Source organism: Terrapene carolina, unplaced genomic scaffold (assembly GCF_002925995.2).
Source record: "Terrapene carolina triunguis isolate 2854851 unplaced genomic scaffold, T_m_triunguis-2.0 Scaffold236, whole genome shotgun sequence".
Taxonomy (NCBI): domain Eukaryota; kingdom Metazoa; phylum Chordata; order Testudines; family Emydidae; genus Terrapene; species Terrapene triunguis.
The window spans coordinates 8,311,899-8,323,823 of record NW_020664587.1 but is presented as its reverse complement, the minus strand read 5'-3'; the positions used below and the strand labels follow the sequence as shown (position 1 = coordinate 8,323,823).

At 63.8% G+C, this 11,925-nt stretch overlaps 1 protein-coding gene across 3 annotated transcripts in view; it reads right to left on the bottom strand.

Moving 5' to 3' along the window:
- Positions 1–256: 256 nt before the first annotated feature.
- Positions 257–11,925, bottom strand: part of FGR (FGR proto-oncogene, Src family tyrosine kinase) — a 36,379-nt gene continuing 24,710 nt past the window's right edge. For 2 of the 3 annotated variants that reach the window (XM_024203350.3, XM_024203351.3), the window contains exons 3-13: positions 10,711–10,963; positions 10,310–10,412; positions 9,734–9,832; positions 8,420–8,523; positions 7,951–8,100; positions 6,472–6,636; positions 4,480–4,659; positions 4,248–4,324; positions 3,843–3,996; positions 3,434–3,565; positions 257–2,863 (exon numbers count right to left, since the gene is read on the bottom strand). In XM_024203350.3, the coding sequence (XP_024059118.2) occupies positions 2,655–2,863; positions 3,434–3,565; positions 3,843–3,996; positions 4,248–4,324; positions 4,480–4,659; positions 6,472–6,636; positions 7,951–8,100; positions 8,420–8,523; positions 9,734–9,832; positions 10,310–10,412; positions 10,711–10,951 (1,614 nt within the window). In that variant the 5' untranslated portion in view covers positions 10,952–10,963 and the 3' untranslated portion in view covers positions 257–2,654. Of the gene's footprint in view, positions 2,864–3,433; positions 3,566–3,842; positions 3,997–4,247; positions 4,325–4,479; positions 4,660–5,287; positions 5,444–6,471; positions 6,637–7,950; positions 8,101–8,419; positions 8,524–9,733; positions 9,833–10,309; positions 10,413–10,710; positions 10,964–11,925 lie in introns of all 3 variants that reach the window. The other variant, XM_024203352.3, reaches the window with a different exon arrangement.

Here is an 11,925-nt window from a genome sequence, read left to right as displayed (position 1 = left end):
CGTGAGCCCCTAGAGCTGACAACCCGGTCCTTTAACCCCTGCGGGCTCGGAGCTCCCCGCTCCAATCCCCAGCAGCGCCGTACGCCCGCAGGGACCCCAGGGAACCACGCCAGGCCCCGCTTGTTAGAAAGGTTTATTTCTCTTTATTTACAGGATCGATTTTAAAAAAAACATCGCAGCGGGGGCAGGGAGCCTCGAACGCTCTGTGCTGGAGCTGGGCGGCTGGAGAGCTGGGCCAAAGGCTGGCTCGTGGCCCTGTGGCCATCTCCCGCTCAGGGTCCAGAGCCCGCCGCGGCAGGGAGCGAGCCCCCCTCGGCTGGCTGTGGGACCAAGGTCAGACCCCTCTGCTGGATGTCGTCGAAGGAGAATTAAAGTGAATGGTTATAAATTACGCCCTGGAATAAAGAGGGCTCCGGTACCACGGCGCCTGGCTCAGAGGGGCTCCACCCCCTCTGGCCTCTCTGAGACTCAGGCCGAGTGGGTGGCACTTTCCCCCGCGCCAATCGCATTCACATTCTGCTCCTGTCCCCCCCAGCCCTCCATCGAGGCTGGGCCAGAGTGGAGCCTCGTTCCACCCTTAGCATGAGATGCAGGGGCTGGGCTCGCTGGGGGGGAAATGACCTCCCTGCCCTGGAGTGCCTTCCGCTGGGAACAGGGCCTGGGATTCCTGGGGGGGGACACACCTGCCCCCCACAGGGCTAAATCGGGGACCCCCCCAGCCCAGCCTTGGGGTTGTTCCCCCCAGTTTAAGAAGCATTTGGCACTGCCTGCTCCCCTCCCCTGGGCAGCAGTTTATGGCTTTAACAATTTGGCTCTGGCTAAGGAAAAGAATCCAAAGCAAGAATTACAAGCGGGGAGGGAGAGGAAAAACATAGAATATCCCCCCCCCCCAGCCGGCTCCCTGAGCCCCAGGGAGCACTGGGACCCCCCCTCCCCGGGAGGAGGGCAAAGGGATTTGTTAAAGTCTTATAAATAGACAAACAGCTTGGCGGAAAGTCACATACAAAAGGGTGCAAGGCCCTGGGGCGGGCGGGGAGCGCCCCCTGCTGGTGCACTTGCCAGGGCAGAGCCACAGCGCAGGCCTCAGGGCCGCGCTGCTCAACTGGGGGCCACGCGTGGGGAACGGAGATGGGAGCATCTAGCTTCCCCCACCCCACCGCCGTGCTAGGGCAGAGCAGACATGGGGCTTGGCTTCCATTTGTCAGCAGGGGACGGCCAGGGGGGCTGGGGAACATGCAAAGGGCCAAGCTTCTCGGCAAAGAAATCGGCAACTCGGTCACCCCTCCGCCCCGTCCTTCACCTGTGCTAGCCAGCTGCCCCACGGGCCCCCTGGGCAGACGCACAGGACGGGGGCCGCGCCCAGGTGGCCCTACATCCAGCTGCCCCAAGAGCCCGGAGTGCGCCCCTGGCCTCAGGTACTCCAATGGCGGGGGGGGGGGCGTGCTAGTCCCTGCCCCAGGAAATGATTAGACGAGCCGGGGGGGGTGCTGCCTCCACCCGGGAGACACTTCCTGACCCCCCGGCTTTGTAATGCTACTGAAGGAGGCTTGAGGACTGGCTGGGGGAGCGGCCGGCAATGGGCTTCTGCCCCCACAGCACATTAGGACTGGCAGCGAGGGGCACACAGTGGTGGCCCAGGCTGGGCAATAGCCTCCCCTAGGCCCCGAGTGAGACATGGGCTCCTAGAGATGGAAAGCCCCCCCCAAATCTGTCCCCACCCCCCAGGGGTCAGGGCACATGGCTGGGCTGCGAGGGGGAGGGGGGGACTGGTTACCTTCCACCCATGCCCTCTCCCAGCCTCCATCCAGGCCTTGCATAGCCGGTGGAGAGCGTCCCGTGGCCTGGGCACCCTACAGCCCCCCCATACTGAGTCAAAGACCCTCTCCTCCGCCCCAGGCACTTGTGGCAGATGGCGGCACCAACTGCAGGAGGGGGGCACCAGCAGCCAGGCGGGGGGAGCGGGACGACGCTCAAGAGCAGGGGGGCCAGAGACGGGGCGCAGCCGTCAGCCCCAGGAGAGAACGGCCTGACGGACACGCTCCAAAGCTGCTGCAATCCAGTTGGGGACGATGGGCCTGGCCCCGCCCCGTCCAAGGCCACTGGGGCGCAGCGGGCCTGGCCACTGCCACCTCCGAAGCCCAGGGCACCCACATTGGGCCCCTGAGTTTGGAGGGACGCTCCCAATGGCTGCAGGCTGGGCTGGCCCCTGCGGGCAGCATGGCCTGATTGCTCCCCAGGGAAAAAAAAACTCTCACGTTAAGAGCTAGGTGTTGAAGGCAGTTGGAAAGGGGTGGGGAGGGGATTTCTCCATGTGGGACTAACAGGGGGGCTGGAGGGCAGCCTCACTCAGCTACCCCCCCTCCCCGTGAATGGCCCTGGGCTGGGATCCTCATTAGAATAGGAGGCATTTGTGCAAAGCGCCCCCCGCCCCCAGAGCAGAGTGAGGGGAGCGCAGATGGCAGGAAAGTAACAAAACCCCCAAAAGGGGACTGTAAAAAAAGGGTCTGGCCCAGATTGTACAAAGAGGGAAGTCCTGGCCCGGGGCCGGCTGGCATGGCAAGTCCTGGCCCAGTGCCGCCTGGGAAGTCCTGGCCCGGTGCAGCCGCTGCAGGGAAGGGCCCCTGGGCACGGCCAGCTGGCTCAGAGAGTGGGGCTCACTGGTTGTCCCCCGGCTGGTACTGAGGTTCTGTGGCAGTGAAATAGTCTTCCAGGAAGGACTGGAGATATTCGAAAGTGGGGCGCTCCTCGGGCTCCTTCTTCCAGCACTGCACCATCAACTCGTGCAGGGATGGGGGGCAGCTGCCGGGGCACTGCATACGGTACCCCCGCTCCACCTGCTCCAGCACCTCCCGGTTATTCATGCCTGCGCAACAAGGACAGCGGCTGAGTCGGGGCTGTGGCTAGAGGTGCTTTGCGGGCATTAATGATGGGTATTTCCATGGGGAGGGAGGGACTTGCTATGGCCCCACCCTGCTGAGGCATGAGGGAAGTGGTCACATCAGTAGTGTCAGTGATGAGAAGAGAACCCAGGAGTCCTGACCGGCAGGCCCCACTGCTCTAACCGCTACTAATGCTGCCTGGTTCCTCTATAGAGCTTCTCATCAGTAGCTCTCCGGGCACTTCCCAACAGAGTCATCAGCATTATCCCCGTTTTACAGATGGGGAAACTGAGGCACAGAGTGGGGCTGTGAGTTGCCCAAGGTCACCCACAGGCCAGTGGCAGAGCCAGTCATAGTCCCCAGTGCGCTACCCGCTAAACACCACTCCCCTCCCAGAGCTGAGAATAGACCCAACGCCTAGACCGCTGCTCTAACCACTAGACCCTGCTCCCTCCCCTGGACCAGCACAAGCCCCAACAGCCCCCACCACCGAACACAACCCCAGCAGGAGGGGGCAGAGCCAGCGGCTGCCTCTTGGTGCCAGACAGCCGTACCTGGGTAGGGCACGCGGCCCTTGGTGACGAGCTCCGTCAGGAGGATGCCAAAGGACCACACGTCCGACTTGATAGTAAACTTCCCATAGAGAGCAGCCTCCGGGGCCGTCCACTTGATGGGGAACTTGGCACCTGCGGGGAGACGAGGTAGATGAGATGGGGCAGGGGATGAGACCACCGCAGGGGGCAGGCTCCCCTGGGGCAGCATGCCCGCCACCAGCTAGGGCGCAGGGCTCCTCAGGTCTGATGCCAGCGGGGGATCCGTGGCCCCTTTGCCTCCCCCAGTGTTGACACGTGGGTGCTGCGGGAGGATGGGGTTGGGGAGGTCACTCTGCCCCATGGTCCATCTGGGGCAGAGGGGAGCCCAGCCACTCCCAGCCCTGGGCACAGCCCGAGAGCCCAGGCCCACCTTGGCGTGCCGTGTACTCGTTGTCCTCGATGAGGCGGGCCAGGCCGAAGTCCGCGATCTTACACACCAGGTTGTCGCCCACCAGGATGTTGGCGGCACGCAAGTCCCGGTGGATATAGTTCATCCGCTCGATGTAGGCCATGCCGGCCGAGATCTGCGGGCGGGGAGCGTGTGGTGAGAACGCCGGCGCCCTGGGCAAGCCCCCATCCCCTCTCCGCCCCCTCCCCCTGCCTGGCTGGGGTGCAGACCCTCCCTCACCTCCTGGGGGTTAGTTCCAGCCGCTCCCCACCCAGGACGTGGCTGGGCTGGGCAGGTTGCAAGGAGCCCCCTCCCCCGGCCAGATGTTGGATCTCCGGCCCTGGCGATCCCCGCTTCCCGCCCCCACCGGGACCCATCCCCCGGTACCTGGGCCGCCATATCCACCAGCTGGGGCAGCTTCAAGAACCGACCATCCCCGTCCTTCAGGAAATCCAGCAAGCTCCCTGGGGAGGGGAGAGGGAGCATCAGGACGTGAGCCTCCAGCCCTGACCCCCACCCCCGGCTAGAAGTCGCTGTGTTCTCCAAGTCCCTTGCCCTGGGGCAGACACAGCTGGGGCAGGAAGCCAATCGGCCCCCCGGGGCTGCGCCCGGTTCTCACCCTGGCTCATGAACTCGGTGACGATGTAGATGGGCTCCTCCGACACCACGGCGTAGAGCTGCACCAGCTTGTCGTGCCGGAGCCGCTTCATGATCTGGGCCTCCTCCAGGAAGGCCTCCGGGGACATGGTGCCCGGCTTCAGCGTCTTCACCGCCACCTTGGTGGTGCCGTTCCACGTGCCTGGAGCCAGCGGGAAAGGGGGACAGCATCACGGCGCGCCCACCGCGACCGGCAACGGCGATGCAGGTGGGGGGCAGTCAGTGCCAGCTCCAGGGAGGGCGGGGGGGGGGGGAAGATGCCTCCAGGATGAAGAGCCCAGCAGAGAAGCCCTCGTCACTCCCAGGGCAGGTAGCGGACCCTGAGTCACTCGCACCCCTTCCCTGCAGAGATCCCCAGATCAGCCCCCCGCCCCCCCATGGGATGGGCAAGGGATGCCTGTGTCTCACGCCCCTGCCCCCCACAGGACAAGCAGTGGGTGCCCATGTCTCACCCCATTTCAGGGACAGGGGTCTGAAAGTTCCCCCCCCAGAGCCTCCCCCCAGTGTAGGAGCCCCACTTGGAATGGGGCGAATTCCCTTCCCCCACTCCCAGATAGGCTGGAAAACTTCAGAGAGGCTTCCCTGAGACCCCCTCCCCACATCTGACGGGCAGAGACCCTCACTCCTGTCCCTACGTGGATAATCAGAACCTGTGGGTCTGGTGGGGACCAGATGGAACCACCCCCCGCCCCCCCCCGGCCTCTCCCAGCCCTGCAATAACCAGCCTCTGGCCCCGGCCCCATCCTCCCGCTGCACGGTGCCCGCCTTACCCATCCACACGTCTCCGAAACAGCCCATGCCAAGCTTCTTGTCCAAGCTTACGGACTCCCGCGTTATTTCCCAGGCGTCTTTAGACAGGCTCATAGTCTGGGGCTTCATATTGGGGCATACCCGGGTTAGTAGATGGCACAGACCGTCATTGAACTCTGCAGGGGATGGGATGACGGGGAGGAGGCGGAAGAGAGGAAGGGGGGAGTGGAGAATGGGATGACTTCGGCATGCACATGCACAAGGGCTGAGAGGCGGAGGAGGGGAGCCCAGGCTCGGATTGATCGCCTGCCTTGGCGCCGGCTGACTTGTCCACCAGCTGGCGCTGTTCACCTGCGTTCCCGGGACGCAACGTGTAGGATCATAGCAGAGGTGGGTTTGTCCTGCCAGGGCAGGGTCTCCCCGTGGGTACACGGGTCCGGCCTGGATCTGCCCTGCAGCCCCCACCTCCCCGACAAGAGGACGGGTCAGTTATGGCTGCCCAGAGCCGCCCTCCGGACAGGTGCACAGAGAGGAGTTACTGGCTGCCAGGTCTGGCTGCTTAGTGGGGCAGAACCAGGAGCAAATGGCAGTGCCAGGCTGAGTCTGGATTAATGGATTGATTTGTTCCCTCCCTCCACAGATTCGCTGTCCCGGGCCCTAGAGCCAGCAGAGCACGGTTAGACTCCGACAGAGCAACCCAGAGCAGGCGATCAGGAGCTCCCCACCACCAGGGGAGGGGTGGCACTAGGCTGGATCCAATGGCAACTCCCCGGCTGTGTAGAAGGAACAGGCCTGATGGCTTTCAGCAGCACGTTTCCTTGAGCCAATTCCCATGTGCGCGAGCGAGACGCTCGTGCTGGAGAGAGTCTGGGGAGGGAAGCCCCCCCCCCCCCCCCCCCCCCCCCGCATCCACAGCAAGGAAGTGGCGCCCCCGCACCCCCAGCCTGGCCAGCCCGAGGGGTAAGAAGCGATGTCAGTCCGCAGGGCTCAGTCAGTCCTGCTGAGATTGCTAACCAGGAGACCCTGCAGATGGCTCATGAAGTCTCACGCCAATAACAAGCCCTGTCTCTTCCCACCGTGTCCCTGGGATGCCCTGGATGGATCCAGTCGTTGGCGTGCCTCCCCTCGCCCTGGCTGGTCGCAGGGCCTGGGGTTCTCCCCTCCCCTCCTGGCTCAGCGCCCCCGCTCGCCTGGAGAGTCCTACCCATCCACACTTCCCCAAACTGCCCATTGCCCAGCTTCTTGATCAGCTGCAGCGACTCTCGCGGGATCTCCCACACGTCTTTGGTTTTGACAGACAGGTCTGCCAGCTTGGGCATCCCCTTGTGGCACGGCACGGCCAGGCGGCAGCACAGGCCCGCAGCTCGCTCTTGCGGACAGAGCCGAGGGAAGGAAGGAGCGAGAAGAAAGAAAAAGAGATGAGAGCACAGACGGAGAGACGAGGCACTCGAGGGCAGGGAGAGAGAACACACATCCCTGCCAGCCCCAGGGGGCAGCACAGCCACGCCTCTCACCTGCCCCACACAGGGGGCCACGCCGGGGCCCTGCTCACGGGGCAGCAGGCCTGTCCTGCAGGAGAAGCAGCGGCAGGTGGCAACGCTAGCCAAAGCGGAGGGCAGGAGCTGGGGGGCTCGTTGCAGGGGATCCCCTAAGGAGTCACGCCTGGGCTTTGCAATCAGGAGGATCACGCCGGGGTTGAGCGGAGCTCCTTGGGTGCGAGTCGTGGGGAGGAGCCCGCCGGAGCTCTGCACCCGATGGGCCCCTTCGACCCGCCAGTGGGGCCTGCTAAGCTCGCGCTGCCCCAGTCTGAGCCCGGCCTGACTCCCTGGGCGGCCCGGCCCCGAGCAGCGGGTTTCCCAGCCGTCCTGGACCTGGCACGTTGGTCAGCACTGAACGGCAACTGCGGAGCTCGGCCGTCTCCCAGCCGGCGCGCGGTTGCTGGGGGGCCCTCACTGGTCTGATCCCCTCGGTCCGTGCATTGCTCCCACGGGCTGGCGTCTGTGATCGGTGCTGGGGGGGGGTGGGGGGTGGGCAGTGACCAAAGGAGCCACCCCACCCCCTGCTGCTTTGGCTGGTATAGGATGCCAGGGGGTGGGGGGTGCTGCTAGATGAGGAGGGAGGAACGGTGGGAGGAGAGGGGCTGCGGTGAGCCTGAGCTCGGCAGCTCCAGCCGGGGAGAGTTTCATTGCAGCACAAGGAATTCACAGAGGCCCGTCAACCCGGGCACAGGTTCCCCAAGGGCTCCTCCCGCGCAGGAAGGAGACGTCTCCCAGAGCCCCCGCTCTGGGGCAGCTCAGGAGCATCCCCGCTCCGCTCCGAGCCAAAGCCCCTGCTTCTCCGGCTGCCACAGGCTGGGATCCCCCCGGCTCAGATTTGGGGGCTTCTCTCAAGGGCTGGGGATGGGCCGAAGGCGTCTCGGGAAGGCCAGGCTGGTGGATTTCATTGCAGCTGCTGGGCAGGGTGCAGAAAGGCCAACGGCATCTCCCAGACACGTAGCAGGCCCCCTCCAGCTCACCCACGTCCCTACTTCCATGTGCACAGGCCAGCGTCACAACTGCCGCCCTCAACTCCCCTAGGGCCTGGGGGCTCCAAGACCCAATGGGCCCCTGTGGCTGAACCCATCTCTCCACGCCACGCTCCCTCCGGTGCCATCCCTGCCCGGCCCTGGCTCGCCCCCCCTTACCTATGTAATGCTGGACCAGTTCCTGGATGGTGTCGAACTGGGCCCGCGTGGTGATGTAATAGCCACCGTTATCCAGCTTCCGGATCTTATAGTGCTTCACGTGGTCGCCCTTCGTCTCGTCCCAGTCCCGGATGGACAGGGAGTAGGCACCTGGGGAGGGACAGCAAAGGGGTCGGGCCGGAGACAGACACAGGCAGGGAGTGGTGGGAGCAGCTAGTGGACACCAGCAGGGGGCACGGTGCTGCTGTATGGGAGAGCCACGGGGGATTCAGATGGGGGCTATTCCCCAGGCACGCGGGGCTGGGGGCGAAAGAGAAATCTCTGCTGCGGGGCTGGGTTGCCCCGCTGCTGCTGCGTGCTGGGAAGCGCGTTGTGGAGGCAGATGTGGGGAAGCATCCTGGCCCCTGCTGCCTCTCCCAGAGCCCCCCCGCCCCATACACACACTGTTGCTGAAGGGCGCGGCCGCTACCTTTGGTGGTCTCGCTCTCACGGATGAGGAAGGTCCCTCGGGGGTTGCCCTGGCACAGCAGCTGCCTCTCAGCGTCCTTTCGCCCCATCTTCCCAAAGTACCACCTGGCGCGGAGGGCAAGGAGAGGGAGGGTTAGTAACGTGCCAGGGGCACCTGGCAGCCATGGCTCACCTACGCCCCGCCTGCCGCGGGGATCCAGAAAGGGGAGGGAAGGATTTGGGACTCTCGAACGAAGACAGAGGGCCAGGGGAAGGATGTTACGGCCCAGCCCTGAGACTCAGAGCTGGGTCGGCTCCTGGCTTCCTGAGAGCACTTGGGAAGATCACCGACTCTCCCGGAGCCTCAGTCTCCCATCTGTTAAATGGGGAGAACACAGCATCTGTTCTCCCAGCCTTTGTCTCTCTAGTTAGACTGCAGCTTCTCCAGGACGGGGCGCTCTCTTACTTCGGTACATACAGCGCCCTGCACAGTGGGGCCTTAATCTTGGCTGGGGCCTCTAGGTGCAATTGAAATAGACAGAATATGGTAGCTGGGCAGCTGATGTACACACATGCACAGGAGGTACTGGGTGGGGCAGTATGTTTGAGACTTAGAACAAAAATCAGGGAGTCAGGACTCCTGGGTTCTATTCCTGGCTCCGCCCCTCAGAGTGACCTTCGGCAAGTTGCTGAGGCCACATTTTTCAACGTTGGTCCCTGCCATTAAATATGAGTTCAGGTGCCCGATCACAGGATGGAAGTCTTTTATCCTCTCTCTGCCTCAATTTTCCCTTCTACAAACTGGGGATAATAAACCTTACCTACCTTCCAGCAGGGTTGTGGGGATGAATTTACTAATGGGTGCAATGCGCTTGGGGATCTGGGAGCAGAAGGTACTACAGGAATATTTATCTAGGTTAAGCTAGGGGTAATCCACTCTCATGCTTCAGGGCATCAGCTGACTTTACAGGGGTCAGGAAGGAAACTCCTCCCACTTGCCGGCAAGGTGCATCATGGGAGATTTCACCTCCTAAAGCATCAGGCACTGCTGGAAGTAGGTTACCACTGTGTGACCCAGCTGGTTTGATACGGAGAGGCGACTTCTAGAGCTGGGGTGCCTTGGTACAGATCCTGTGTGTGTGTGTGTGTGTGTCAGGGGCCGGGGAGGGATTGGCTAGGGGTCTGTATTGCCCCAAGGGTGCTGGGGGGAGGGGGGGGGGAGGATGGAGCATCTCTTGGACGTCCCTGGCTCCCTCCTCTGCCCCCAGCCAGTACACCAGGCTCTGGTGGTCAAACGGGCTCCGTTCCCCAGTCAGCCCAGGGCTGCCCTACTCACTCTTCCGCCTGGATGGAGTCCACCGGGGCCACGTAGTTGCTGGGGACGTAGCCCGTGGCCCCTGTGTTCAGGGACCTCGCCTCCCACCAGTCGCCCTCGCTGTGGAACCAAAGAGACGGGGTGAGAATCTGCGAGGAAGCCCAGCCCCTCGAAGGCAGGCATGCAGCCCCCGCTGAGCCCCTCTGTCCCGCTCCCACGTCACGTGGCATCCAGCAATCATGCCAGAGGAGGAGCCACTCCTCAGCTGCTCCCAGCCTGCCCCACCAGGGCCAGCCAGCTTAGACCTGGGAGCAAGGTCTTCCGCAGCAAGCAACAGGCTCAGGCCTGGGTTTGTCACCTCTGCCCCCCGCCCGGTCCCCAGTGGGTTTAACTCAGCCTAGCTGGTTGGATGGGCTTGTGGTGCAAACACCAATGGGCTGTGAAATCCCCCAGCCAAGCTGCTCTCGGAGCAGGGCCGCGTGAGGCGGGGAGCCCCAGCCAGCATCAGACCCGGGTGCATTTGCACTTCGTCGTGGTGGTGGTGGGGGGGGCAGGGTTCCTGGAGGAGAGGGGCCCAGCCCCGAATGGGACACTCACCTATTGTTGATAATGTGGAATTTCTCCCCCTTCAGGAACGTCAGGTCATCCTCCGTCCGGGCTTCGTAATCGTACAAGGCAATGAAAAGGGTCACGCCCCCGCCTGCGAGACACAGGGACAGGGCAGTGAGGAATCTGCCGTGGGCAGGAGAGCCTGGGCAGGCTGCTGCGAGCTGCCACCGTCACTCTGTGTATTACAGTCGTGGCTTGAGGTCACGTTGTGCCAGGCACTGCCCCTGCCCCGAAGAGCTCACAGTCGGATAGATGCAGGGTGAGAGGGGAAACTGAGGCACGGGGCAGGGAAGTGATTGGGCCAGGTCACCCAGCAGGTCAGGGGATAGAGACCCAGCCCGATGCTCCATCCACTAGAGCCCCACGGCAGGGGTATCACGGAGACTGACCTGTGATCCCCCCTCCACACAAGGCGCTGTTGGGATAGAGGCCGGGGCCCATGAAGGCAGGGGCGCCGGCGGGCGTGCTGTGGAAGTTGTTAAAGTCGGGGATGCGGGTGAAGCTGCTGGAGGGATTCTGCTGCGTCGGGTCGGGGCCGTAGCAGGATTTCGATGCCGAGCCGGTCGTGCCATCGATGTTCTCCGTCTGGCCTTTATTCGACCCCTTCTCCTTGCAATACACACAGCCCATTCTGGGCAAAGCCTGCAGGGGGAGGAGAGAGCGCGGGGTCAGCCACGGGGCGAAGAGACCCTGCCTTCCTTCAGGAACTCTGCTAGCACACGCCACGGACCGTGCACCGCTGCCCATCAGCGACTCCGGTGCGCTGCTGGACTGGAACGGACCCATCACCCGGAGCGGAACCACGATCCTCCCAGCCAGGAACTGGACTGCTCCCTCCCCCTGCACTGGCCAGCAGCCTGGTGAGTCCATCCCCCCAGCAGCCCACCCCACTGCTCCTCGCCAAAGCAAACCAATGCCCCCTTCCTGCCCCCGCCCCACCAGATGCACCCAGCCAGAGAGCCCCACCTTCCTGCTGCACTGCCTCAGAGCAACGGTCCATGCAGCCGGGCCCCACCCGCCTCTTCCTTGCACATGGCTGCCCGTGCGGGCAACTTGGTGCCTCTCCCGCCTGGGAGTGCGTGTGTCTGGCTGCGTGTGACGGCACATGTGTGACCACACAGCTCCATGGGTGTGTGTGTGTGTGGGGGGGGGGATATGGGGCGCTCACTGACTTCGCCCTCCTCCCCAGCTGTCAAACTCCGGTTCCTTCTCTCGCCATCTGCCACATGCTGGTTGCCTGGCAATAAGGTCAGTGGGTCAAGTTGGAGGAGGAGGGGGACAGAGGTGTGCCCAGCTGCCAGGGGGTTAGGGAGGGCACAGGAGTCCGGCCAGCAAGGGCAGGGGGCTGGGCTGTGGGAGGCCAGGCTGGGTGCCTTTAATCCATGAAGCTGGAGCTAGTGGGCTGGGGGTGAACACACAGCATGGCTGGTGCCCAGGTACTCTAGTGACGGGTCTGGCAGAGTGGGTAGAAATTCACTCCCCCCCGCCCCCAGGCCAGCCCTGACGGAGCCGTGGCAAAGCAAGGCGGGGGATCCTGGTGGATTCCCAGGAAGGCTGGTGAGATCCCTGCTGCTCAAGGCGAGCGGCTCCCAGGGTCCCGGCTT